Raw genomic sequence first — 24,750 nt, 5'->3', positions numbered from 1 at the left:
GCATCGAGGGCAGTTTTATTCAAAGTGGCCTGTTTTCCATCTATTGCCCTCCATACTGCTGTTACACAAAAGCTGATATGAAACAAGAATAACTTCCTTTCTGCTGGTGACCTGCTTTACACCATTGGTTTCCGCTAGTTGGGGCTCTGCTGCCAGAACGCTCTCATTCCCATGTTGAACACATCTGTTTCAGCCAATCAAGTGACAGCTAAATACTGCAGTAGGTTCAGCTGATTTAGTCTTTCAGGTCTTCAACTAAACCAGTCCTTTCGGCAGGGTCCTTTCCTGTGCTGATTCACAGAAGTGTTTTAGCATTGACAAACCTGAAAATCTAACAACAAAACCACTACGGATTAGTATGAACTGAACAAACCCAAGAACTTTGCTGCCAAGTTGCTGAAATCGGCTTATCAGCAAATAAAAGTGGCTGAATATATGGCGAGCTCAGTGAAGAATACTTCAATCTCCACTAAAAACACTTTGGATGGAAATAATCTTTTCTCACCGACATACAGAAAGTTCTAGTGTTAGTTCTTGTTGGTAGCAAAAATAAAAATGAAACAGACAAAAAGTGCCAGCAGGAGTACTGTAGTGCAATGGTTTCACTATTAGAGACAGAGACAAAAACATATGAAATGTGTGGAGTCTCTGTGGATATTGACCAGTAATATATGTGTGTGTGTGTGAGCACAAATGTGTAGCATGTAGCATTTTTAAATCAGCCAGCTGAGGAAACAAGCAGACAGCCAGGCTGCCAGTCTCAATCGCCGAGGGCAACAGGGGAAAAATGTCACTCATTGCAACCCTGCCGAACAAGGTACCAGGGGAAACCAAAGCAGGAGTAGGAAAAGGACTGAAGGGATGGAGCGATAGACAGACAGAGAGAGAAACATGGGTGGAGAAAGAGAGAGAGAGAGAGATGAAGGGCTAGGAAGTGAGAGCGAAAGCTGGGAAGCTGGTTATTAGAGAAGGATAGAGATCACTTCAGCCTGCAGGGCCGGAGGAGGAGAGGGGCGACAGAAACTCATCCATAAAAGGCTGCAGTCAGCAGGGAGACCAGCGGCATAACACTTATTATAGATCCTAATAAATGTACTCCCAATTTACCGGCAGCACAGGTCATGAGAAACAGAGAGAAGAAGGGAGAGAGAAAGGAACAAAAGGCGAAAGTGTGAAAAGAAAAAAAAAAAGAGGAGGACATACACAGTTGCACTGGGATTCCCTGCTCCGCACCGTTTCCTCTGGTGCTTGAGGCCAATATCTGATTCGGGTTCTCAGTCACACAATAAACAGACAAGTTTTTCATCCTGCCTCACCTTAACGAGACAAGCACAAAATGGGATCATATGAAGCTTTTTCTTACACAACTGACACATTTGGTCCCATGGACTGTGAAATAAAATATCCCTTAAAACACATTTTTTATTCTCAATAGTTTATGTATATAACTATGTATACTTGAACTGTCCTTTTTGAAAGCCATCTTCTCCGCAACTTAGATTGTCCGTTCTTTTTAACAGCATTCTTTAGTAGAAATGATCACGTTTTGCATAACTTGATAAAAATACAGCTGAACTGAAATTAAAGCATAACAAAAATATTGACCTTATTTTTCCACACATCATGTTTTATGATTACGCTAGCACACTGCTGTTTCCAGGGTAAACAATAGACTACATTTTGTCAAGGAAATGACAGGGTCAAGAGTTCATAGTTGCTATAATTCTTTCTATAATAAATACAATTATCTTCGTTTGTTTAGGTTTTCCCAGTTTTTTGCAATGGATAATCATTTATATTTAATATTAAGAAATAACTAATTCATGCCTTAAGATTTAGTCTTTAAAAAAAGAATATAAAAAACAAAAAAGAAAAAAAAAAATAAAATAATAATAATAATAATAGTAATAATAATAATGTACCCCTGCTACAAGTTGGGTGTAGTGGGAAAAAACCCATCAATATTATTTTTGAGAATAAAAGTCATGAATACATTGGCATCCAAAAGTCATGCACATGCATAAACCCATGTATCATGTACAAACCTTCTTTTTTCTCCTCAAGTATAGATTTGGCTTTGGTGTCAGTGATGTCTTTAAAAGAGGCGAGAAAGAGGACCACATCTCCCTTCTCATTCTTGATAGGCACAATATCCAGCAGACACCAGAACACAGTACCTGCAGTGGAATTAAGGCAAAATACTTAAAACACATACTTATACAGACAGCTGTAAAACATGACACTGAGCAAAGTCACACTGAAGAACTACTGCTACCTTTGACCCTGAGGTCACTAAGACTCTCCAGCTATTTGATCATTTCAGCTAAGTTCTACTTAAACACTGTTCTAGCAAATTGGCATCAAATTCTAATCCAATTCCCTGCCCTTTTTATTTGGATAAACCGTATCCTTAAATATGTCACAGTATATAAGTAAAATAGGTTTCAATTCACACTGACTTTAAATAGCATTTCTGCACTGAATAAAACTAGTTAATTTAGTAGTTACCACAGGGAGCACATTTTTAGCTTACTTGGCAAAACATTGCTTCCGGTCTATTTAAAGTGTTAAAAAAACTGAAAAAAGACCAGTATATCCAAAAAGAGCTGCATCATTATGGTCTCCAATTTTTCTGTAGGTGTGTGTGTGTGTGTGAACGCTTGTTTGTCTGTGAGTATTGAGCAGTGTGGGTGTGTGTGTGTGTGTGTGTGTGTGTGTGTGTGTGTGTGTGTGTGTGTGTGCGCGACAGGGCATGTATATGTGTGTTTAGCTCTGTGTGTGTTTCTCTCTCCACCAGTAGCTGTTACTGGAAGCCTCTGGGGGAATTCCGTCTGATTGCTCACAGCTGCAGAAGTCTTTGTCAAATCTCTCATTTCCTCACGAAAAAGCCTCACCATTATGGAGAAGAAAAAGGGGATGAAATAATAACGCTCTCTAGAACAAGTGTGCTGGAGATGTTCCATTCAATACAGAACAAAGGGGGAGAGGAGAATGAGCACGGGGAAAAGGTACAGGGAGGTGTTAAAACGGCACACCATTGTCTGAGAATGTAAGATCTTAACAAACGGAATACAAATATTTGTAAAATATGATGTTATCTATCATAATCAAATGTAATATAATACATATTGTAATGCATTATATTAAGAAAGAGGAAAGTGGTACAACAAAATGCTAGAATACCACAGCTATGTTTTAAGATGTGTTATATAATATATTATTAATATCACTATTAATACTATTAAATACACTTAGTAAACACTACAATTAAATATGTACTGCAGTGGTACCATAATGAACAGTATATTTATAAACCATAGTGTGCACATATTACTTGTTATTATATTACATATTGTTACTTATTAATATAATTCATTGGACACAATGTTACTATTATGGTACTCGCTCAAAAACAATAGTACTGTACTTTTTTAGTTATTAATGCAATCAAAGGAGAAGAACATTAATTTAGACTCATTTCTGATCTCAAAATGAACCATTTCAGATTGTGTGGAAAGAGATATAGCGCGGAAGAGGATACACCATATTAAAGAAAATCATTCTTAAAACGTGCATTTAAAGCCTTGAGTGTAGTATATGACATCCATTTCAATGTTGTCGTATATTCCACAAATAAACTTGTACACCTGCTGGACTTTAGTTTGTAATCCGACTTTAGAGTCTCTCTGGTGCTTTTGGCCAACCAACTCTAATAAAACCATCTGCTTCTAACAAAGGCTAGAGATTCCACTTTGTTAAGGTGTGCTGTAATACCTCCATTTGTTAATACTAGTGATGGATCACACAGCCTTCCATGTATTATTACTGGTCTCTTTTTATCGGTGGAACTGCTGCTAATAGTTTTACAAGAATGGCAAAATTCCCAAGATCAATCCAAATGAAACCCATCTTGACACGTGCAGCAATTGTCTGAAAGCATTACATTGCGTGTTTTTACACGTACGACAAGCTTTGCAGCAACTTCACCGAGCACCTTTTTCTTCTCACCATTCTTTTTGTAGAACATTATCTCCTCCTTGAGCTCGCTACGTTCCTCAAGCGCAGAGTCCACATGAAGAATGATGTGCTCGCTGGTCTCCGGCCCATACAGAAACTTGCATGCGCAGCTCTGCTGCATGACCTCGGTTCGGGCAAATCCAGTAAGCTCACAGAATCCATCCGAGCAGTACACGATCGGGAAACCTTTGGACACCTGCGCATTGGCCAGGATGAAGTTGCTGTCTGTTAGAAACACAAACACCAAGCAAGAATTTTAGCTTATTAATGTTTATTGCCATTGGTTATTCCTTATTAAATTTTAACCAGATGAAATTGAGTTCGCTATTTAAATACAGTCCATGGTGGCATAAATTTCTTTTTCCATCATTGGGACAAATCAGGTGCAAAGACGGCCTGTTATCTTCACTAAACCACAGATGTCTGTTATCTGTTCAGTTACACTGTTATCTGCTTTACAGTACCTTTTAATCTTTTGAAACAAAACCTATGAAATCTAAATCTTTTCAAGTTGATGCAGCATAAACAACTGAATGCATGAAATTGATGCTGAATATACAAAAAAAGAGCCCTGTGATTTGACTACAAGGAAATACAGCAGCACCGCAGCCACTTTTTTGTTGACTATATACAGTTCATTGGTTCACATGTATTTGCGTGTGTGGTTTATGAAGACACAAATTTGTTTAATGACATGGGTAAGACAGAGATATCACAATTGAAGGTGGTTTATGAGAACACTACCAATATCCTCATTATTAAAAAAGGCTTAAAAAACATACAAAACTGTGTATTATGAAAAAAATGTCGTAGTAGTTTCATGTAAGGGGTAGGTTTAGGTGTAGGGCTGGTGTAGGGCAATAGCACATTTTTACAGTATAAAAACCATAAAAACCACCTATACAGAGTCCTCATAAACCACAAATGCCATTGTGTGTGTGTGCATAAAATTAGAAGCTATTACACTGATTTAGTGCTCAAAGAATTATTATCATTGTTGAAATCATTGTTTAAAAGGTTTGCAGTCTTTGTAATTTTACAATTGAACACAAGTTTGTGTATAAAATATAACAATATTGAATTTACATCTTTTCATCTGAAAAAGAGCGCAGTTTAGTTTAAATAACAAGATATTTTCAGACATTAATACAATAGAAAGGAGAAATTGAAACACGTAGAAGGCATACGTCAAATCATATTCGACAAATCTGAATTTGATATAAAATATATAAAGGGTGACCACGTTTTTTTTAAAAAGAATATATTTTAGAATCAGATAATTCATGTTTTCTGACTTCTCTGGTTCATTTGTCTCTAAAGCAAGTCACATGACCTTGCATGACATGTCTTAGACAGAAAGCTTTAGCTGCTCTTCATGTGCAAGGCTTTGTTTTGATTTCATTACATAACCAATTTCCTGCCTGGATAATTTTTTGGTATTCTGACTTGTTTTATTGTTTTACCCCGTCATTGTGTCAAAGCAGATTAATAGCATCCACGTATTATAAATGAATACAACAACGCTGCCTTGTAAACGTTTCTCGAAGGACAGCCTTCCGCAAGACTCATCCCCGAATCACCAGATTAACACGCGCAAGAGTTATTGAACACTGCCTTTTTATGAGAAGCGTTCATGTGGTGAGGAGACAGACATTTGGGGCTGAACAACTTTACTGAGGCTTGTTCTGCTCACATAAGCAAAAGTAAAGTTAGACACTCATTTATAACATTGTATGTGTTGGGGGGTCAGACCCAGAGAGACACGAGAAGAGGGACAAAGAGAGAGAAATAACAGCAAAAAAAGAACACTTAAATGGCAGGGAAAAGAATGATGCTGAAAGAGACACAAAGAGAGTTAGAAAGCAAAGGAGAAGGTGAAAGAATATAGAGAAGTAAAGAAAGGAGAGTAGCTATAAGTGCTGTCTGGCTGACAAACACCAGTTAAACAGCAGAACGAACTGTAAAAACATTCTTTATCTGCAACAAAAATCATTGACCAAAAACTGTAATAATCAAGCACTAACGTGATTTTCTTAAAGGACACATTCTATGCTTAAATTGTTTAGACAATAAAATACAAGTCAATGGTTTGGTTATCATTATTCTTAAAAATATCTTTATTTGTGTTCAGCAGAAGACAGAAAGTCATACAGGTTTCTAATTTATGAGAGTGCGCACAACACACTGTTATTTTAGTATTAGAGCTAACATGATAGTTTTTTTTCCATTCAATTTGAATATTTCCTTTTTCACTTCACAATTTCAATGTAAAAAATGTTGGTCTCTATGTAGCTTTAGTTGTTTTAGTACACTGAAATATTAGTACAATCAATTTACACTGAAAATAAGAAATATTACCTTGGAAACTAGGTTGAAGAATTTTTTTATTTTTCTGTTAATTTGTATTTTATTTTGAAAAAATAAATAAATAAATATATATATATATATATATATATATATATATATATATATATATATATATATATATATATATATATTTTTTTTTTTTTTTTTATATAATCTTTTTTTAAGTTAACTATAATAACCCAGGCAAATGACAGAGGAATTTCCTTCTGATATCCTGCATAGCCTATTACGTGTATGCCCATCTGATGTGGTTTTGATTAAGCACTGTGACAGAATCAACAGAGCAAAAACATACAGAAATAATGACTGAAAACAGTTGGTATGAATATTTTCACAATGACTGACACTGATGCATGCCAAAGTGCTACTAGCCATACTGGTTCTACAGTCTAAAGATGACAACACATCCCAGAAGAGAAATCTCTCTCTTACTGTCCATCTACTAACTCCCAGGTCATAACCTTTGGGCGAGCAATATGACAACAGCTGAAAAAACCTATACTTGTTCATTCAAACCTGGAGCTGTTTGTGTATATCTAAGCACATCTAAGCATATTTGTTTTTTTATCTAAATATGTGTATACAGTGTATATGTTTGCTGTGCAAAATGCATTCTTATCCTCAGACATGTTTTCATGTATGCATTTTCACAGATAGCGTGTACAAGCAAAGGAAAAAAAAATCATCCTCTCTCATTTCCATACCAGACCTCATGTGGTTTACTCTGTCAGTTTGTGTTTAATTGGACAGATTGAATCCAGACTGTAAAAACTGTGTGTGTGTGTGTGTGTGTGTGTGTGTGTGTGTGTGTGTGTTTATCCAAGAAACTGCATATCTACTCTAAAAAAAAGTGGAGAAAAGGGGGGCGGGGGGGTTTGAGGCGAGAGAGAGAGAGAGAGAGAGAGAGAGAGACAGAGAGAGAGGGGGAATGTCCACATTTCTTGTCTGCCCCAGATTGTTGTATAAACACACACACACACACACACACACACACACACACACTTCCTCCCCCTGTCCCCCTCTTGTGAGCCTATGTCCCAAACAGGAACACCTGAGAGCTATTTAAAGAGGCAGTATGATTAGTGAGGGGAGGAAGACCGCAAGGATAAGAGGAATGGGGAGAACAACTGGTTGCGATGGAGGGAAAGATGTTCGGGGGAGGGAATGGCAGGACAGATGCTGGAACCTTCCATTGAAATGCAGTCTTGCGTTTGAAGACTCTTTTTGCATTAAATAGATCTCCAAGGTGGGCCAAGGATGGCTAGAACAGTCACTAGATGTGTATGTATGCTTAAATACTAAATAGTATGCATTTTTGACATGCAGTTCTACTGTGTCAATGCGCAGTGTCACACTGCATGATATACTGCATCCTACAATGCATTGTGCTAATCTAGACCTTTTGTAACAATAAAAACATTTTAACAACAAAAGTTGTAATTTCTGAGTCACTACTGGAATGAAACAGAATAGCAAACATTTTGACTTAAAGGGAAAATACACGTTGAAAATTTATATCAGGTCATTATTTACTCAATCTGAGGTCATTCCAAACCTGTATGACTATCTGTTAACAAAGTACACAACTAAAGAAGCTTTCAATGGGTTTTGTCTGTGTAATGAAAGTCAATTTAAATGAGACACTTCAAAGCAGAATAACTGGCTGTAGCATTGTCTTTCAGACACTGCGTGCAAGTTTGGTAATTGTGTACTTTAATAAAATCAAAATTACTTACAGCACTTCAATTTAAAAGAAATGAGTAAAAAAACATCTGCTTTATTTTTACAAAGTTAGAACTAGACATATCTCTCTCAATGACAACCATGCATTGTTTTCACCGCATCCTACATACTGCTTTGCATACTATTTGTAAAAAACACAACAGACAGCATACAGTTGACTGTGCACAGTTAACAATAAGCCATACACTTGTATTCTAAGTGTAGGACACATCCTTCAAACTCTTAAGTTATAAAGAGCTTATGATTAAGTGTGTTTTTAGCTCAGCCTTGATTTTGCTGGCTTGAGATTTTGACTGTCTTTTTGTTCTGAATCCTGTTTCCTTGAAAGAAAGGATTGTATAATGCATCACGTATAACATCTTGCGCTGACATTTGAGAACAGGTCTGAGCACAGATAAAGGATACAGCATTCTTCACTGATATGACCTAAGTATGTTTTAACAGACTCTTGAATCTCATTAAAAAGTACCGTTTTAAATACTCAAGTCTAATGAGCAGTACTGGCATGACGGAGCTGACAAGAAACTAAGCTCACTAATTTAAAACCATCTGCATATGGTGCTAAAATCCTTTCAGAGGTAAACGAAGCAGCAATAGGAAGAGTCTGAAATGGCTCCATCGCATCTAATCATTTCAACCTTTTTATTTCACTAATCTGTTGTGGTTACATAATCTTTTGTCACAGTCTCAGCAGGGTCCTTCAAATTTAGTTTCAATTCATGCTTCGTGCCAGAGCACACAAAAGTATTCTCTGAATGTTAATAAGACAAAGGAAGACGGCAAGGTCTGAAAGTCTAGACTGGCACGATTCCAGAATTCCATTCTCACAGACTCTGGAACAGCAAGCGAGAGTTATATCTGTATTCTGGTCTAAACCTTGTAGATAACCCTGCTAAAATTGCAGAGTGCATCCTCGTGGTGTCCTGTTTCCACCGTCCACTAATGTCCACCTGTAATACGCAAAGGCATAAGACCATGTTCAGCTGCTTCATTTCCCTGCACGCTTTCTTTAGCCCTTCCATCTTTTTTTTGTTTTCCCTCTTAGGCTTCCAGTCCCTCTGTCTCTTCCCTAATGATGACTGATGAGCTCAGTTTCAGCTCTGTGTGAAGTTCGGTGAACAACAGAAGAACAGCACACTGACATCTCTATCCCAAGTTCAAACAACAGACACGCATTGTTCTCCCGGTCTAGAGCCTCAATTTTACAGTCTTTCAGCCCTACAGATCTGTTCCCAACTGCAAGAGGTGCAGCAGACATGCCAATTTCCTCATTTTGTGCCTGATACGTGTTGAGTTCGCTGGCAGTGTGATTATGCATTACATGCAAGAGTGCACCGCTTGAAATATCTCCATTACCTGACTTGGGTGTCTAACCCTGCACTTCGTAATTTTACCAACGGAAGCATCTACTTGAAGTGTTCTTTTAAAAGGACTCATCCAAAATTACTCTAAATTACTCTTTCACAGTTAACCACACTCTCTCTTTTTCTTTGAGTAACACACAACTGCAAACACACGCAACTTGCACACACACACACACGCACTGCTTTACTGAAATTACCCACCATATGCTGTCCTGACAGGTACCTGGTTGAAAAGAGTATTTTGAAGACTTTCGTCTTGATGGAATATTAACACATAACAGCAAGCACACAAATTAGGATGCTGCAGAGGGGAGTTTAATACATGTATAGCTTCTCTTGACAATAACAAGTCAGCAGGCTTTCTTATGTAACTTGAATGTTGCACAAGATTATGAAGTAAAGGGTGTAATTATGGTGCTTGCTAAGGAAAGCATAATTTTTCTATTTACCATACTCAAGGTTAGTGATTTTTTCACAACTCTGAACCAAATAATTAAAAAGATCATTCTGTCATTTATTCATACGTGTTATTCCAAACATGCGTGACTTACTTTCTTTTTTTTTGAGCAACAAAAGAAGTTGTTTGTCCATACAATGAAAGGTAAAGGAATAGTTCACCCTCAGGTCTTTCAAAATGTAGACGGGTTTGTCTTCATCCAAATAGATCTGCAGAAATGTGGCATTACATAATCACTTGCTAACCAGTGGACCCTTTACAGTGAATGGGTGCCATCAGCTGATAAAATAAAAAATCTATCCACATGACTCTAGTCTATCATGTAAAGTAAAAAGCTGTGTGTTTATAAGAAAAAAGTCCATCATGGCATTTTAACTTTAAACTGTCGCTCTGGCCAAAACATCCATAATCTGTAATTATACTTCCTCCCGTGAAAACATCCATCCCCTGTTGTTCTTGCACATAAAAATCCACCAACATATTTGTTTAGAAATGTTTTTGCTTGTAAATAGTGCTTTATCAGTGTATATTTCTCTTCTGATTCACACGTCGTGGCTTTTTCATTGGATAAAGCAGCTTTAGGGATTATGAATTCATATTTTAGAGTCGAAGCAATGGTTTGAAGTTATAACATCTTAAAGATGAATGCGTTTATTACGAAAGTTCAGCTCTTTACGTTGCAAGACCTGATGTACTGGACTGTTGTGGATTACAGGCCAGAATGAGAGCCCAACAGCTGATAAAAAAAACCCACAAAAAAATCACAATAATGTGTGTTTTCAAGTTTTATCAGCTGTTTGGAATCATTGCTGGATAAGTGATGTAATGCAAAATTTCTCCAAATCTGTTCCAATGAACAAACAAACCCATTATTATCCTGAACAAAAGAAATCTGTTAAAATATCTGGAAAATACTTCATATTGTTGGTGTAATTTAGCATTTTCAACAAGCATATGATAACACCGGCAACAAATCCTTTAGGCTTATATCCTTTACAAAAGGCAAGCAGACCTATAGAGACCATGCAGCAACCACCTTGAACATGACAGCAATCACCTTGAATATCTTGAAAACTTCAGCATTTTAGTCGCCAGTTTTGTATGTACTAGCCTAACAATTTGCTCACAAATGATTTGGCTTTGTACAGCACATACGAAAACAAAACTGGCAACAGCATTTCTGCTTTGGCTTGGGTGCGTGCTCTTTCATTTTTGTCTGTGATATAATGAACACAACATCCATCTACCATTAAAAAAAAAAATAAATCAACCTCTTTGTTAATGCTCTCTACATGTATCATTTTTGGAAAGCCACTGTGGATGTCGCCTAATGGGATGTTCTCTATTATCGCCCCCTGTGTCATTGTTGTCACTTTCCTTCCAATATGACAGGTGCTATTTCCAGCCATTCCCGTGCTATTCTCAGCCATGTTACCTGCGGCAGCCCAAGGTGCGACAGCCATACAGGTAGTCTCCCCTGAAGGACAAAACATAGTCACATGGGTAGACGCCATCACGGTTTGGTAATATATGGACCCAGCAGCCCAGAGGACACCATGTCCCTTGAGAAGGATTCCTGTGGTGGGAGCTCTAGCGCTAAAATAAAACACAGTCTCGGTTCACATTTCTCAAACCTTAGACCTAGATGAGGGGAAAACAAGTTACCAAAATGTAGCTTGTGATAAGGCACGTAGTTCAAGCTCTTTCTGTTAGGACAACAAAACTGTTTGGAACAAAGCGATAAAAGCTGACAGGTTTTGCTCTGTGAAATCAGTAAACTTTTATCACACAAAAGAAATCCAGACTTATTTTTACAACCGAACAATACGCCTTGAGATGAAATACCACCTGACTGTTCTGTGGTCGACCAATTATATTTGATCGATGCTGGTTGTTACCTGGGGCCACGCAAGGGATTTCGTCCGGACGTTAAGCGCATCTTTTTTGTGCATGATCTGGGTGATTGGTTTGAACTTTAATTAAACAGCCCTCTGATTGTTACTGTTATCTCTACCAACCCCGCTTGAGCTCTATATGAAAAATAAACATTAGGACAGCCAAATTATGCACCACCATCTAAGCCAGAGGAACTGCACGTTTTGGAGGTTTCCCTAATCTAACAAACCTGATTCAACTCATCAGATTGTTAGCAGGGTGCCTCCGAGACCTGAAATGGGTGTGTCATACAAGGGAGATGTACAAAATGTGCAGCTCTGTAAAACTGAGAACCACTGCTCCGAGCATCAAAGCAGCCTAAGTGCTCTGATAGATCTAACCGAGGGGTTGCCCTTGTGCGCTGTCCATGGTGCTGAGCGAGCAGATGCTCAGTTTGAGAGCAATATTGGGCTTCCGATGTAAAACTCAACAAAGAGCACTTGTGGAGAGGCATGGATATATATGGTGTTTGAAACACATTGTCCAAAATTCAGAAAACATGTAAAAGAATAGAATAGAATCTTTATATATATATATAGAAACACGCACCACACTCACACATACATATAGATATAGATAGATAGATATAGACAGATAGATAGACAGACATAAGTAGTGGAAAAAACTAATCTAAGACACAAAAATCTTATTTTTACACACACACACACACACACACACATATATATATATATATATATATATATATATATATATATATATATATATATATATATATATATATATATATATACACACACACACACACATATATATATATATATATATATATATATATATATATATATATATATATACTCACACAGAGACATAGGCCAAGGTTTATTGGTCCCTCTAGGACAAGTACTTTGCATACCATAAAATGCACATTTCTCACAGAAAACTGAAAAATGATGCGATTATGCACACAACACTTAACTTTTTAAAGCTATGTACACATATAAAACAAACAGAGAAGCTTTTAAAGTGTTATTTAGTACTAGGCATAGTGTTTTATTCCTATTTACTTCTATTTCTGCATGATTCATTTGCATTTGCTCATTTCGAATTATTCACATTTGAGAAGCGTTCATTATTACCGGCTCATTTCTAACCCTAATATTATTTAACGAATCGTGCTTTTGATCTGTTGTCATAGTAAATATACTGTCGATTTTACGGAGCACTTGCTCTAACAAACATTTGTCTACTCAGCCGACCAAACAAATTACTTTCTGTCTCGCTTAAAAAAAAAATAGTTTTTTTGCACAAAAACTGGGTAAAATAGCATCGCGGTAACTCACGTGTGCCGTCAAAACGCGTCGCTATAGTGTCCAAAAATGTGTTCTGTGGCGCGAGCAATCCCTTCATAACAGGCATTTTCCCGCCCTGATATCGAATTCCCCATCAAAGTGACGCGGCGTTGTCAGAGACAAGCGTAGAGACAGTTTGAAGCACTCCGGTGAAACTGGGTTTTCAGCGGACTGAGGCATGAAAGATCCCGTTCCCTCACAAGCGCGCGAGCAGGCTGGATGGGGATGCGCGCGCCCGTGTCGCTGGGAGTGACGCCCGCAGGTGCGCGTCAGGTAAAGAGCGAGCGAGCAGCCTTTACGAGCGGCGCTAAACCTAAAGATAACAACATTTTATGCTCTTGAATATAATAGGCTGCATAGGCTATTATTTCGTAAGGGTATAAAGAAATGGAAAAAAAACGTACACATTTAACGAAAAGTAGGCGCAATTCAGATGGCTTGTAATGCAAATCATTTAAATATTTGCAACTGTGTAGCAGACCACATATATGCATTGTTGTGACACTTTATCTCCCAATAATGTCTTAGTCAGATGTCATTGAACCGCTTAATTTTGTGTTTAAATCTGTGGAGGCAAAACATTCATCCAGTGCAATACAGTGACATTTGAGAGATGATTCAGCATATAAACAAAAAACATTCCTCAAAAGCATGATGAATCATATTTGTTTGTTTGTTTGAGTCCATACGTTTTTATTACATGTGACCCTGGACCACTGGTCATTAGGGTCGATATTTTAAAATTGAGATTTATACATCAGCTTCCCGTTGATATATGGTTTGCTAGGATAGAACAATATTTGACTGAGATACAACTATTCAAAAATATGCAATCAGAGGGTGCAACATAATTTAAATGTTGAACAAATTGCTTTTAATTGCCAAAAATTAAGTTTAGCTATATTTACGGTAGGATCTTTATGAAACATTATCTTTTCTTAATATTAGAATAATTTTTGGCATAAAAGAAAAACCTATCCTTTTGACCCATACAATGTTTTGTCTGCTACTTATGACATTTTACTAACTAGTCCTTAATATGTGCATATTAAATATAATACAGTAGGCTTTATAGGATTAAAGTTTAGAGCATATCTCACCCACTTTTGTGCATTGTTATCATAAAGGCAATTAATCATTCTCACAGTACGGCCTAGTTCAGTCAGTGTTGAGCACCATGTAGTGTGTCCATTTCACCTCACGTTAACACAGCTGGTCTCAACTGGATGATACAAAGAAAGCATTTAAGGTTCTAAGCAGGTTCTGGAAGCCCCCTAAAACTGGATACCTGACACACAGCCTGCATCCAAATATGCATACTTATTCATAATGAAAAAAAACAGTACATCAAATAAGCAGAATATCCAAGTGCACTGCTTTTAGTTGCAAGTCACGGTGTAGTTATAAAATGAGTTTAAAGGTAGCATGGCTGATGTAATACGTCCAAGAACGTTATAACCTGCTACAAACCTGCATGAGTTTAATCGGGTGCATTTGATTAGAGAAACATCCAAAATGTGTAGGTTGGGAGGCCTCCAGGAATAGATTTGAGAAACATCGCAGGGCTGCTAATGTATTTTAAGAACAACATTATTAGTGTTTTTGTTAAAAAAAAAATTATATTATTAATGTGGGGCCCGTTTGAAGGAGTGTTTTTTTTCTTTGCAATTTCCACTGGTGCTGCCCATTTTAATTACACTTAAATAATATCAAATGGTGGATTACTGTAAACAGAGGACCTTCAAAACAACAGGACAAAACGTAGACCAAAGAGAAATGAGATGATGTCTGCATACTTGGCAAAACATATTACGTTATTGTAAAACATATTACAGGCAGCAGGCGATGTCGCCCTCTACTGTTTATACTGCCACAATACCACACTTCTCCTTAGACTGCAATACAAATGGCTAAAACGTGTTGTGACAGTGTTGAAAACATGATTCAGATATGTAGCAATTTGCTGTACAATAACACAGAGCATTAACAGAGCATAACAGAGCATTAATTAAAAAATTCTTATGGTATTATGGTAATATTCTCATCGTTCATGTTGTTGCTGTGGGGTAATCTATGATATGATTAGTCACTAGAGAGCTGACTTGACAAATTGACATAAATAATATAATCCAATCATGTGTCTGTGTCTTGTGTACTGATATATGCTTATCGCAGCAGTGAAAAGTAAACATTCTGCTGCAGAGTGCTTTTATGCGATGAAAATAATGTTTTGTATTATAATCATATGCACCGAATGCATTTCATTTGGTTGTAAATAAATATGCAGGCTCATGCAAATAAAGACACAAATGAAGCTCCGTTCATTATGATTAAGCTTACGGAAAAGAATGATTGCCACATAGAGTGACTGTCATGTGTACAGGTGCAAACAAGCGTTAATCACAGAGATCACTTGATGAGGCTGATTAACGTTTTTTGTTTTTTTTTGTCAACTAAAACAATCATTGTATTGCCTCCGACCAGTACTCACAGCATTTATATACACATCGGCAAGTCTTATATATTATTATTATATATATATATATATATATATATATATATATATATATATATATATATATATATATATATATATATGTGATATAATTATTACAAATTCAGCAGCCAGTCTTCAGTGTGACATGGTCCTTATAAATCATTCTAATAGGCTGATTTTGTGCTCAAAAAACATAGCAGTTAATATTTTTGCGGATACAATCACTGTTTTCAGGATTGCATTATGAAAATAATAAAAATCTTTTTTTAATACCATATTTCACTTTTCATAAATTTGATGCAGACTGTTTCAAACTGTTGAAATTTAACGATTATGATCTTCCTAACTGTTCAAGGTAAAATGTTTTGAAATACACGTCTTTAAACTAACAGCGCTTGATTTAAACCATAAATTTCCATTCCACCTGTGAGGACAAAATTAGTACAACTAAACATTCGTCACCCAAATCTAAAATGATTAAGATTTCCATCAAATGCAAATCAGCAGAACATCATAATAAGTAAGGTCTTATGTAAACCTTTAATAAACTGATATGATCATTACCATAGATTATATAGTCTTTTCTCATCAATGCTGTCCAGTGTTTTTCTAGTATCAATAGGGCCAAGGACAAGACATTTCATAAGTGTAGACTTACTCTTTTCTGTCAAAATATACGACATGCGGTACAGTAACTTTTTGAAATTAAGAGTTTTAACTATTGAAACGTCAGAAAATGCTTGATAAATCACCTATTAAATGTTAAAGCAGCGTGCCACACTAAAACAGTAATGTATTCTGACAGGAGGCACTTCCGCTGGAAGCTGATTGGTCAGCTCTCGGTGACATCACACTGATGATGCTTTGTGGGGCCGCCTAGAGATTTAATTAGGGATCTGTGTTCGCGCATTATATTATACGAGCCGTTTTTCCTCACTGTTAGTCTTATTTCATTGATTTAAATGTGTCTGTTTTTTTCCGCCGGTTAAGAACAAAGACCTTTCTTTATGAAATAAACCCGCGCTCTCGCGTCGCCCGTCACCGGACCCGCGCTCTGATTCCGGAGCCAGTGTTTTTGTTAGTGAGCGATCCTGGGACGCGCGCTAGCTCTGTCGGCATGTTCGGATCACCGTCTGCAGGATTATAACCACCGGAAAACAGCACTGCAGACAAAAAAGTAAGTGACTGAAAAAAAATCGGCGTAGAGAGAAGACGAGATGATGATTTGTTATAGGTTGAGCACCTGTGGCAGCTCTTTAATGCTGAACAAACAAGATCTCAAGCCAGCCTAAGATGGTTTGCTGGTCGTAGGTGGTTTAAGATGGTCTCCCAGCTGGTCTTTAGCTGGGAAGCAAGTTGGCTAGACAGTCTGATCAGCTAAAAAAAAAGAAAAAAGACTATGATTAGGGAAAGGAATAAAAAAACAAAACAACTGAGTTATACTACAATTATCTCTATTTCTCATGCTATAATTTTCTGCAGTTTGTGAGAGCTGAGATAAAAAAAAACGATGATGGACCATTTGGCAACTACTAGTGGCACCCAGGGGCCCGTCATGTGTGAATCCTCTTATCCTCCCTGTAAAATGGCCCGTATGGAGAATTTGAGAGATCTGCCTGTACCTGGAGTCACTCCTGTGAGCCTGACCTCCAAACAAACATCATTACACACAAACAGGAGGAAAGGTATGCACTGAGTGGCATAGACACAGACAGAACGGTGTGTGTTTATAAGATGTCTGAGTGATCGTATTCTCGTCTCTATAGGCAGTCTGATTCCCGTGTTCTGTATGGTGGAGCAGAGTGATGTCCCACCCTCAGAGAGGAAGAGGTCGGAGCATGCAGAATTTGTGCTGTTGAAGAAAGACCTGCTGTTCAGCCAGATTACAGAGGCTGCACTGCAAGAGCTGGGATACACACACACCGCAGCGGCTCTGGCTACAGGTACACACACATTAATGAATAATTCACACGCAATTCAAATTGAATATGTAAGCCTGAAAGAGGGGTATGGGGCTTTTTCTTTTCGTTCTTCTAGTCTGCACCATCACAGCATGCATCTTATGTATATGCATCACACTTACTGTAAACCGTGTTCAAAAATTTAAACATTGAAAGTCCCATATGCTCACCAAGGCTACACTTATTAAAAATATATCACAAATGGTAATATTGTGAAATATTAGTATAATTTTAAATGAACATTCTCTGTTTTTATGTATTTTAAATGTAATTTACTCATGTGATGGCAAAGCTCAAAAAACATTTCTTATTATGTTGAAAAATGTTACTACTTAATATTTTTGTGGAAACTTTGAAAAAAATGAAATGATTCTCTGAGGAATAGAAAGTAAAAAAAAAAATAGAAATCTTTTTGTAATTTTTGATCACTTTTCTGAAAAAAAAAAATACTGACCCCAAATTTTTGAACTGCAGCACACAAATAATATAAATTATTTCCAGTAATTATACCTTTAACTGTACTTTGATTTATTTCAAATTTCTATTTAAACATTGATAAGCCAAGATAATTAAATGAAAAATTTTAGTCAAATCTGTGTGTGTGTGTGTGTGTGTATATATATATATATATATATATATATATATATATATATATATATATATATATATATATATATATATATATATACATATATATATATTACACCTCATATGGATTAATTAAACAGTAGTCATGTCATATTGTAATAAATATTAATTTCTGCATTAGGTCAGGTTCAAGTTGGCCATTGGAACCCTGTGTCCCTGTCCACTGTGACAGACACCTCTGACGCTACAGTAGGAGACATGCTTCAAGATCTTTATCATGTCATCACATTGAGAATAAAGCTACACAGGTACAACCGGCACACGTACTGGCATCACATCTGTCTCTGGGTTTCAGCAAACAGGCTTATCAGAATGATCAACTACACTCTGAAAATTAAAGCTGTTCTGATTCATGATTAAGGATAATGTTTCACAGGTTATTTAGTATTAAAACTCATTTCAGAATTATTAAAAGTTATTATAGCTATTAAAGTTTTGAGGATAAACACTTAATAATATAGCTATTTGTGAAATAATAATTATTTGTGATTAATGTCCTACAGTGTAATTAATTATTGCAGTACACCGTTTTTCTCACTGACTCACGCACATTCTCTCACTCTCAGTGTTTCTAAATTAGAGGACTTGCCTGCTGAGCAATGGACTCATTCTACCGTCAGAAATGCCCTGAAGGAGCTGCTGAAAGAGATGAATCAGAGCACACTGGCTAAAGAGTGTCCATTATCTCAGGTAGATGTTCACAAAAAAAAGAAACACCTTTGTGTAGACACTGTAAATGCACGGTTTTTGCAAGGCACCATCCATATAACCTTATACTGACTTAAACATACTTTTTTAATCAACCGTAGCTTAATTGCATGTAGCTATAGAATAAAATGGGGTTAATTGTCCCATATCTCGTGTTTGAAGAGCAAAGCTATGATCGAAGAAGTGCTCTCCATTGAAGAATGCACCCTATTATTAAGATCCATCCCTAGGCTGAGAACCAGCTATTAAATCTATTTAGCAAGGAGACAAAAACCTCTAGCACATCCTTTCTGGACACATATAGTCAAGTTCCAAGGCACACCTTAAGACTTAATTTCATCTGCTCTGTCTGTTAATTACTGAAATACAGTCACATAAAAACAAAATGAGAGGCAAAATCACATGTGTGCCTGCACATATCAACAGATTACCTTATATTGTGTTTTTTTGTTTTTTGAAAGAGCATGATTTCATCAGTAGTGAATGGCACTTACTATGCCAGCATCTCTGCTGCGAGATGTCAGGAGTTCGGTCAGTGGTACAAACACTACAAGAGGGCAAAGTCTATGATGGGTGAGTAGAAACCTACTGTATGTTATCCAAGAATAGCTCCTATATTCACACATTTATTTTTTTTTACATTTTGAATGGTAGTGTATGTAAAGATTAAGATTTTAAATACTAAAACTGTGTTAAAGCAAAATAACTGTATATATTATAGTCACAGCATATACTGAAAATAAAATTGGCTGTAAATTTTAAATAGACTCCAGTGATTGCACATGAATATCGAGCTACTGAAGGTTTTTATCTCCTTTCAGGTGACATGAGCAGACACTGCAACCAACCATCATCCTCCAGCCAGCCCACCATGTACCAGCAACCAATGGAAGGCAGTGGGGCGGAGTCACGTGGCGTTGTCCAGATGCAGGCTGGAATGCCTGGTCTGGTGATGGCTCAGCTTCTCTCACAGCAGCATGCCATGTCTCAGCTCCTCACACACGCTCACACACACTCGCACGGGCCTCATCCTGCACCATTAAGAACTCCTCCGAAATGCAATGTGTCCCCGCCCACTGTAGCTCAATGTCCCTCACCTGTCACCGACGTGTCACCTGAAATTTACCATTGGGTGCGCGAGGAACTAAAGAGGGCAGGGGTTTCCCAAGCCGTGTTCGCACGAGTGGCCATTAATAGAACTCAGGTAACGTGATAGAAAAATGCATACCTCTTAATTATAATGTATCCGCATACATATTAATGTGTCTGTCCATGATATAACTTGCGATAGGGCCTGCTATCTGAGATCTTGCGCAAAGAAGAGGACCCACGGTGTGCGTCTCAGTCTCTGTTAGTTAACCTTAGGGCCATGCAGAGCTTCCTGCAACTTCCACAGAGCCAGAGAGACTCCATTTATGTGGAGGAAAGAGAGCGTAACCTCAACTCCACTTACAACACCAATACAAGCTCACCTCTGCCCATTCAGGTTTACTCTCACTTAAATTTAATTATGGACCTGAGATGCAATTTAGCATGTGCTATAATTTCTATGGACAGTGCATCTTATTTTAGATAAATGAATTAATATAGTTAACCATATTAATAATGGTACTATTAAAGTGCCATTTGTTAATTGAGTGTTGTAATGAAAAATATCTCTCTTAATACAGGCAAAACTTTCACCTGTTTCCAAGGACATTGTAGTCAAAGTAGAATGCGATGATTCTGGAATAAACTACGGCATCTATGATGAAATACAGCAGGAAATGAGACGAGCAAAAGTGTCGCAGGCCTTGTTTGCAAAAGTGTCTGCAGCCAAGAGTCAGGTATGTGTGTGTGTGCGTGTGTGTGCGCGCGTGTGTGTACTGAAGAATACATTGGTATAGAGTGCACTAGAAATCTTTAATTAAAAGGGGGAAGAGGTACATCTTACAAGGCAGTACATTTAAGAATTTAAACAGTTTTCATTGCATTTGAGGTATATGCATTTCATAAATAAACACATAATATTTAATATAATATTAAAGATAAAATATACAATATATGAATGCAAGGAAATTGGCATATACTGTAATATAGTGATTATGAAAATAATTTGTATTAAGAACACATTTCTGTAAATAGAAATCTAATGTTATTAAAAGAAGTATCTTATGCTGCGCTAAAGCTGCAATTCTTTGATCAAAAATACTGTAATACTTTAAAATAACTTTTTTATCATCTAATTTAAATACCTTGAATGAATGGACTGCAATATTATTAGTATTAAGTACTGTAGTATGATTATCTTTAATCCATTCCCAGTTTAATGAGACCGTATATAGGGTCAAAATTTCTAAACACTGGTGGAATTGTGGCTTATTAATTTTAAGATACCAGCATAGCAATTTAAGAGTTTTTTCACATTTTGAACAAACAAAAAAATTGTGAAAAATTATCTAATAAAACATTTTTCCATTACAAATTAGATAATCAGCATAACAATTTGATTTTTTTTTATTTTGAACAAAGAAATTCACATGGTTCATGTCATAATTCTGCTTATTTAACTGGTGACCTAGAAATACTGCAGAATTTTAAACATTTCTTGAAAATTAAATATTTATCTCCTACATATAAATATTTATTATATATTTAAATATTTATGTCATGGAAAGCATAAATAAAATATTTCTTATTCATTTTGCATTATAACGTTTTCAAATGGCCAGAAAAAAAACCACTAAAACATTACATTAATGTCTAGTTTTAAATTAGATTTTGAAACAAATTTACAACATTGTTTTAGATGTTTGAACCCTGCTGTATTTGTGTCTGTGTTTTAGGGCTGGCTGTGTGAGCTCCTGCGCTGGAAGGAGGAGCCATCGCCTCAGAATCGTACGCTGTGGGAAAATCTCTCTCTGATTCGCCAGTTCCTAAACCTCAGCCAATCAGAGCGCGATCTTATATATGACCAAGAGAGCAATACTGGGCAGACGTTCTACTCAGAAAAACACACAAGACCACTCAATGAACAACTGCAAGTGAGTGCTCACACAAGCGTCTGCAAATTCAAGTAAACAATTACAGTACAAATATTTTATGAACATTAACTTTTTTTTTTAAAGGTCATGCCACAGCATATGGTTTCTCTGAAGCAGCACCAACAACTTCATAAAATTCCACCTCAACATCATCAACACTTCCTCCAGCAGCATCTCATCACCGGATGCCTCAAAGACACTAACGTGGGCCCAAATATTGGAGGCAGGTCTTTACCACCAGAAGCCCATTCAATCCTGCAGAGTTTCATTCAGGAAGTGGGACTACATCCAGATCAAGAGGCCATTCATACGCTATCTGCTCAACTAGGAGTAGCCAAAGAGGCTGTTCTCAGCTTTTTCAACGGTCACAACTGGCTTAGACAGGAAGAGCAGGACAACAGAGGAGAAAGAGAGATTGAGGAAAGGGAAGACGATTACATGGAGGCGGAGGAGGAATGCAGGGAGACAATGGAAAACGACGAGGAGGCGAATGCAGACGTGATGACTGGGAAACAAGATGGTGTGGTGGAGCAAAATGCATCTACGCAAACTCGCTTTATCATTACTATTAAAAAAGAGGAGGAGCTTCCGTGTAAGGAGGAGCGCGATGATAGCCCCGCCTACTGCCAATTCATAAACTCCTAAAAATGCATACACTACCATTCAAAAGTTTGCCGTTATTTCGTTGGAAATGAAATGAACTTAATATTTAAATTCAGCAAGGATGTATTAAACTGATCAAAGGTGATATTTATAATATGACGAAACACTTCTGTTTGAAATAACTTTCTATTCATTTTAGAATACTGAAAAATAATGTGTTTGGAGGAGCAACCCAGCTTACTAAAATGATTTATTGAAGTAATTGAAGGAGTAATTACATTTCAAAATATTTAAAATTATTAGTATTTTAAATTGTAATAATATTGCTGTTTTTTTCTGTATTTTGATTTAATCAATACAGGCTAAATGAGCATAAGAGCAAAAAAAACTGTACCAACCTCAAACTTTTGAATAGTAGTGTATTAAATGAACAAACAAAACAGCAATGAATACTGGGTGATTAAAAAAATTCCATGTAGCGTATTTATTTACGGTTGTGCCTTCACGCACAAGATGTTTTAATGAAACCTCATACTTTGGATGGAATTGAAGATTGATGATGCCACGGACAGAATTTATTAAACATCAATGTTCTAATTTCTAAAACATTTTTATTAGTATTAGGGGTGTAAAACTGCTCATGAAAATCAAATGGAGTGATTATAGTATTCAAACATAATTAAGCCACCATTATAATGTATCGCATAATTTAAGAAAAAAAACGCTTATTTAAATTGCTGTTAGAGCAAATATTTACACCCCTAAATTTTGTGATTTGCAATTTTATAGTAGTATTATTTATTGTTTGTCTCTCATTTTCTGCTCAAATCCTCGATTGAATCTTTGCAGATGGCAGGCAACATCAGTCAGTGTTAATGGTGGCATTTTCAGCCAGACAGTGTTGTCTTTTACAAGAACTGTTGCCAGAGACCCTGAAACCGTGATGTATTATATGTTAAAGGCAAACAGCACATTACTGTATTATTGTCCATAGAGCAAAACACAATAGAAACAGCACTTTGAATTACAGTGAATAGTTCTCTCTCTCTAATGAATTACAATAAATCTGTACTGTTTGTTATTCATTATGTTTAAAGCCATTTTATTTGAGGACTAGAAAATGCGCTTTAACTGCGAGGGCTTTCTCGACTATAACTTTATTTCTCTGCTAGTTAGTGTCAGAATTGACAATGCTATTTTCCTCACCTCATCAGTTGAGTTTGTTTATTATTATTTTATTATTAAGACATTATTCTACTTCCATTCTCTCTCTCTCTCTATATACATACATACATATATACATATATATATATATATATATATATATATATATATATATATATATATATATGTATATATATGTGTGTGTGTGTGTGTGTGTATGTATATATATATATATATATATATATATATATATATATATATATATATATATATATATATATATATATATATATATCACTGTATATGGGGTCAACAGTGTCAGATACAAAAGAACTGTCAAATATTTTGAATGAACAAATCAAGCATTCATCAGAAATGAAGGTACTGAGACTACATGATTCAAAATGAATTTCAGAAAATCTGTACTACTGAAGCCATTTATCATTTCACGCATGCATAAAAATGCAGGCACCACTTTCTTTTGCCAACTACTAATACAAAGACTATAGAAGTACACAGTCTAAAATATCTAACGATCCCACTGACTTTGATAGTTCAATATCATAAATATTTTCATAAAGGTCTGACAGTAGTGACAAAGAGCAGAGTGAAACCGTGTAGAAAATTATTGTATTTTACAAAGAAAAAAAATCTGCCATATGAGTAGCTGTCTTGATTTAATATTTTATGACATCATTTATTATATCGGTTATTATCTGAGGACAGGTGCTTTTGAGAGCACTGGCTGTCAAACTGTTTTACAAGATAATAAAATGAAATTGTAAAATTGCTGCTATTTGAAAAATTAATGGCCGGTAAAGTTGGACAAGTGCTTTGCCATTGTCAAAATTCACTGTTTTTGTGTCGTACAAAGAAATACTTCTCCGTTATCCACACATCTCTTATATTAGGTGAGTTATTCCTGACTTTCCATATAAAAAAAAGGTTAAAAC

At 36.3% G+C, this 24,750-nt stretch overlaps 2 protein-coding genes across 4 annotated transcripts in view; one reads left to right on the top strand and one right to left on the bottom strand.

Annotated features, from left to right (window-relative positions):
* Window positions 1-13,378, bottom strand: part of kcnh8 (potassium voltage-gated channel, subfamily H (eag-related), member 8) — a 38,559-nt gene extending 25,181 nt beyond the window's left edge. Inside the window, exons 1-3 of the mRNA XM_043217046.1 lie at window positions 13,185-13,378; window positions 4,009-4,242; window positions 2,046-2,177 (exon numbers count right to left, since the gene is read on the bottom strand). Coding sequence (XP_043072981.1) covers window positions 2,046-2,177; window positions 4,009-4,242; window positions 13,185-13,260 — 442 coding nt within the window. The 5' untranslated portion in view covers window positions 13,261-13,378. The remainder of the gene's footprint in view (window positions 1-2,045; window positions 2,178-4,008; window positions 4,243-13,184) is intronic.
* A 2,987-nt stretch (window positions 13,379-16,365) lies between these two features.
* On the top strand, window positions 16,366-22,857 carry satb1a (SATB homeobox 1a). Of its 3 annotated transcripts, XM_043217512.1 has the most exons (11): window positions 16,368-16,867; window positions 17,173-17,375; window positions 17,457-17,633; window positions 18,421-18,547; window positions 18,866-18,989; window positions 19,469-19,580; window positions 19,829-20,211; window positions 20,299-20,493; window positions 20,678-20,833; window positions 21,833-22,030; window positions 22,115-22,857. In XM_043217512.1, exons 2-11 carry the CDS (start codon window positions 17,201-17,203, stop codon window positions 22,673-22,675), a joined length of 2,208 nt encoding a protein of 735 aa, XP_043073447.1. In that variant the 5' UTR covers window positions 16,368-16,867; window positions 17,173-17,200; the 3' UTR covers window positions 22,676-22,857. The 3 variants fall into 3 exon arrangements, with proteins under 3 accessions (XP_043073448.1, XP_043073449.1, XP_043073447.1); XM_043217513.1 differs by lacking the exon at window positions 20,299-20,493 and having other exon boundaries at window positions 16,366-16,867; XM_043217514.1 differs by lacking the exon at window positions 17,173-17,375 and having other exon boundaries at window positions 16,367-16,867.
* Window positions 22,858-24,750: the final 1,893 nt, after the last annotated feature.

This window comes from Puntigrus tetrazona, chromosome 19 (genome assembly GCF_018831695.1).
Source record: "Puntigrus tetrazona isolate hp1 chromosome 19, ASM1883169v1, whole genome shotgun sequence".
NCBI lineage: Eukaryota > Metazoa > Chordata > Actinopteri > Cypriniformes > Cyprinidae > Puntigrus > Puntigrus tetrazona.
Note: the sequence above shows the minus strand (reverse complement) of the source record. Positions and strands in the feature narration are given on the sequence as shown.

Bases quoted from the DNA above. Each gene is read 5' to 3' on its own strand.
- satb1a (XM_043217512.1), top strand. From the start codon at position 17,201: ATGATGGACCATTTGGCAACTACTAGTGGCACCCAGGGGCCCGTCATG. The intron at 17,376-17,456 runs GTATGCACTGAG...TCGTCTCTATAG, and splicing joins ACACACAAACAGGAGGAAAG to GCAGTCTGATTCCCGTGTTC. The intron at 20,834-21,832 runs GTATGTGTGTGT...TCTGTGTTTTAG, and splicing joins TGTCTGCAGCCAAGAGTCAG to GGCTGGCTGTGTGAGCTCCT.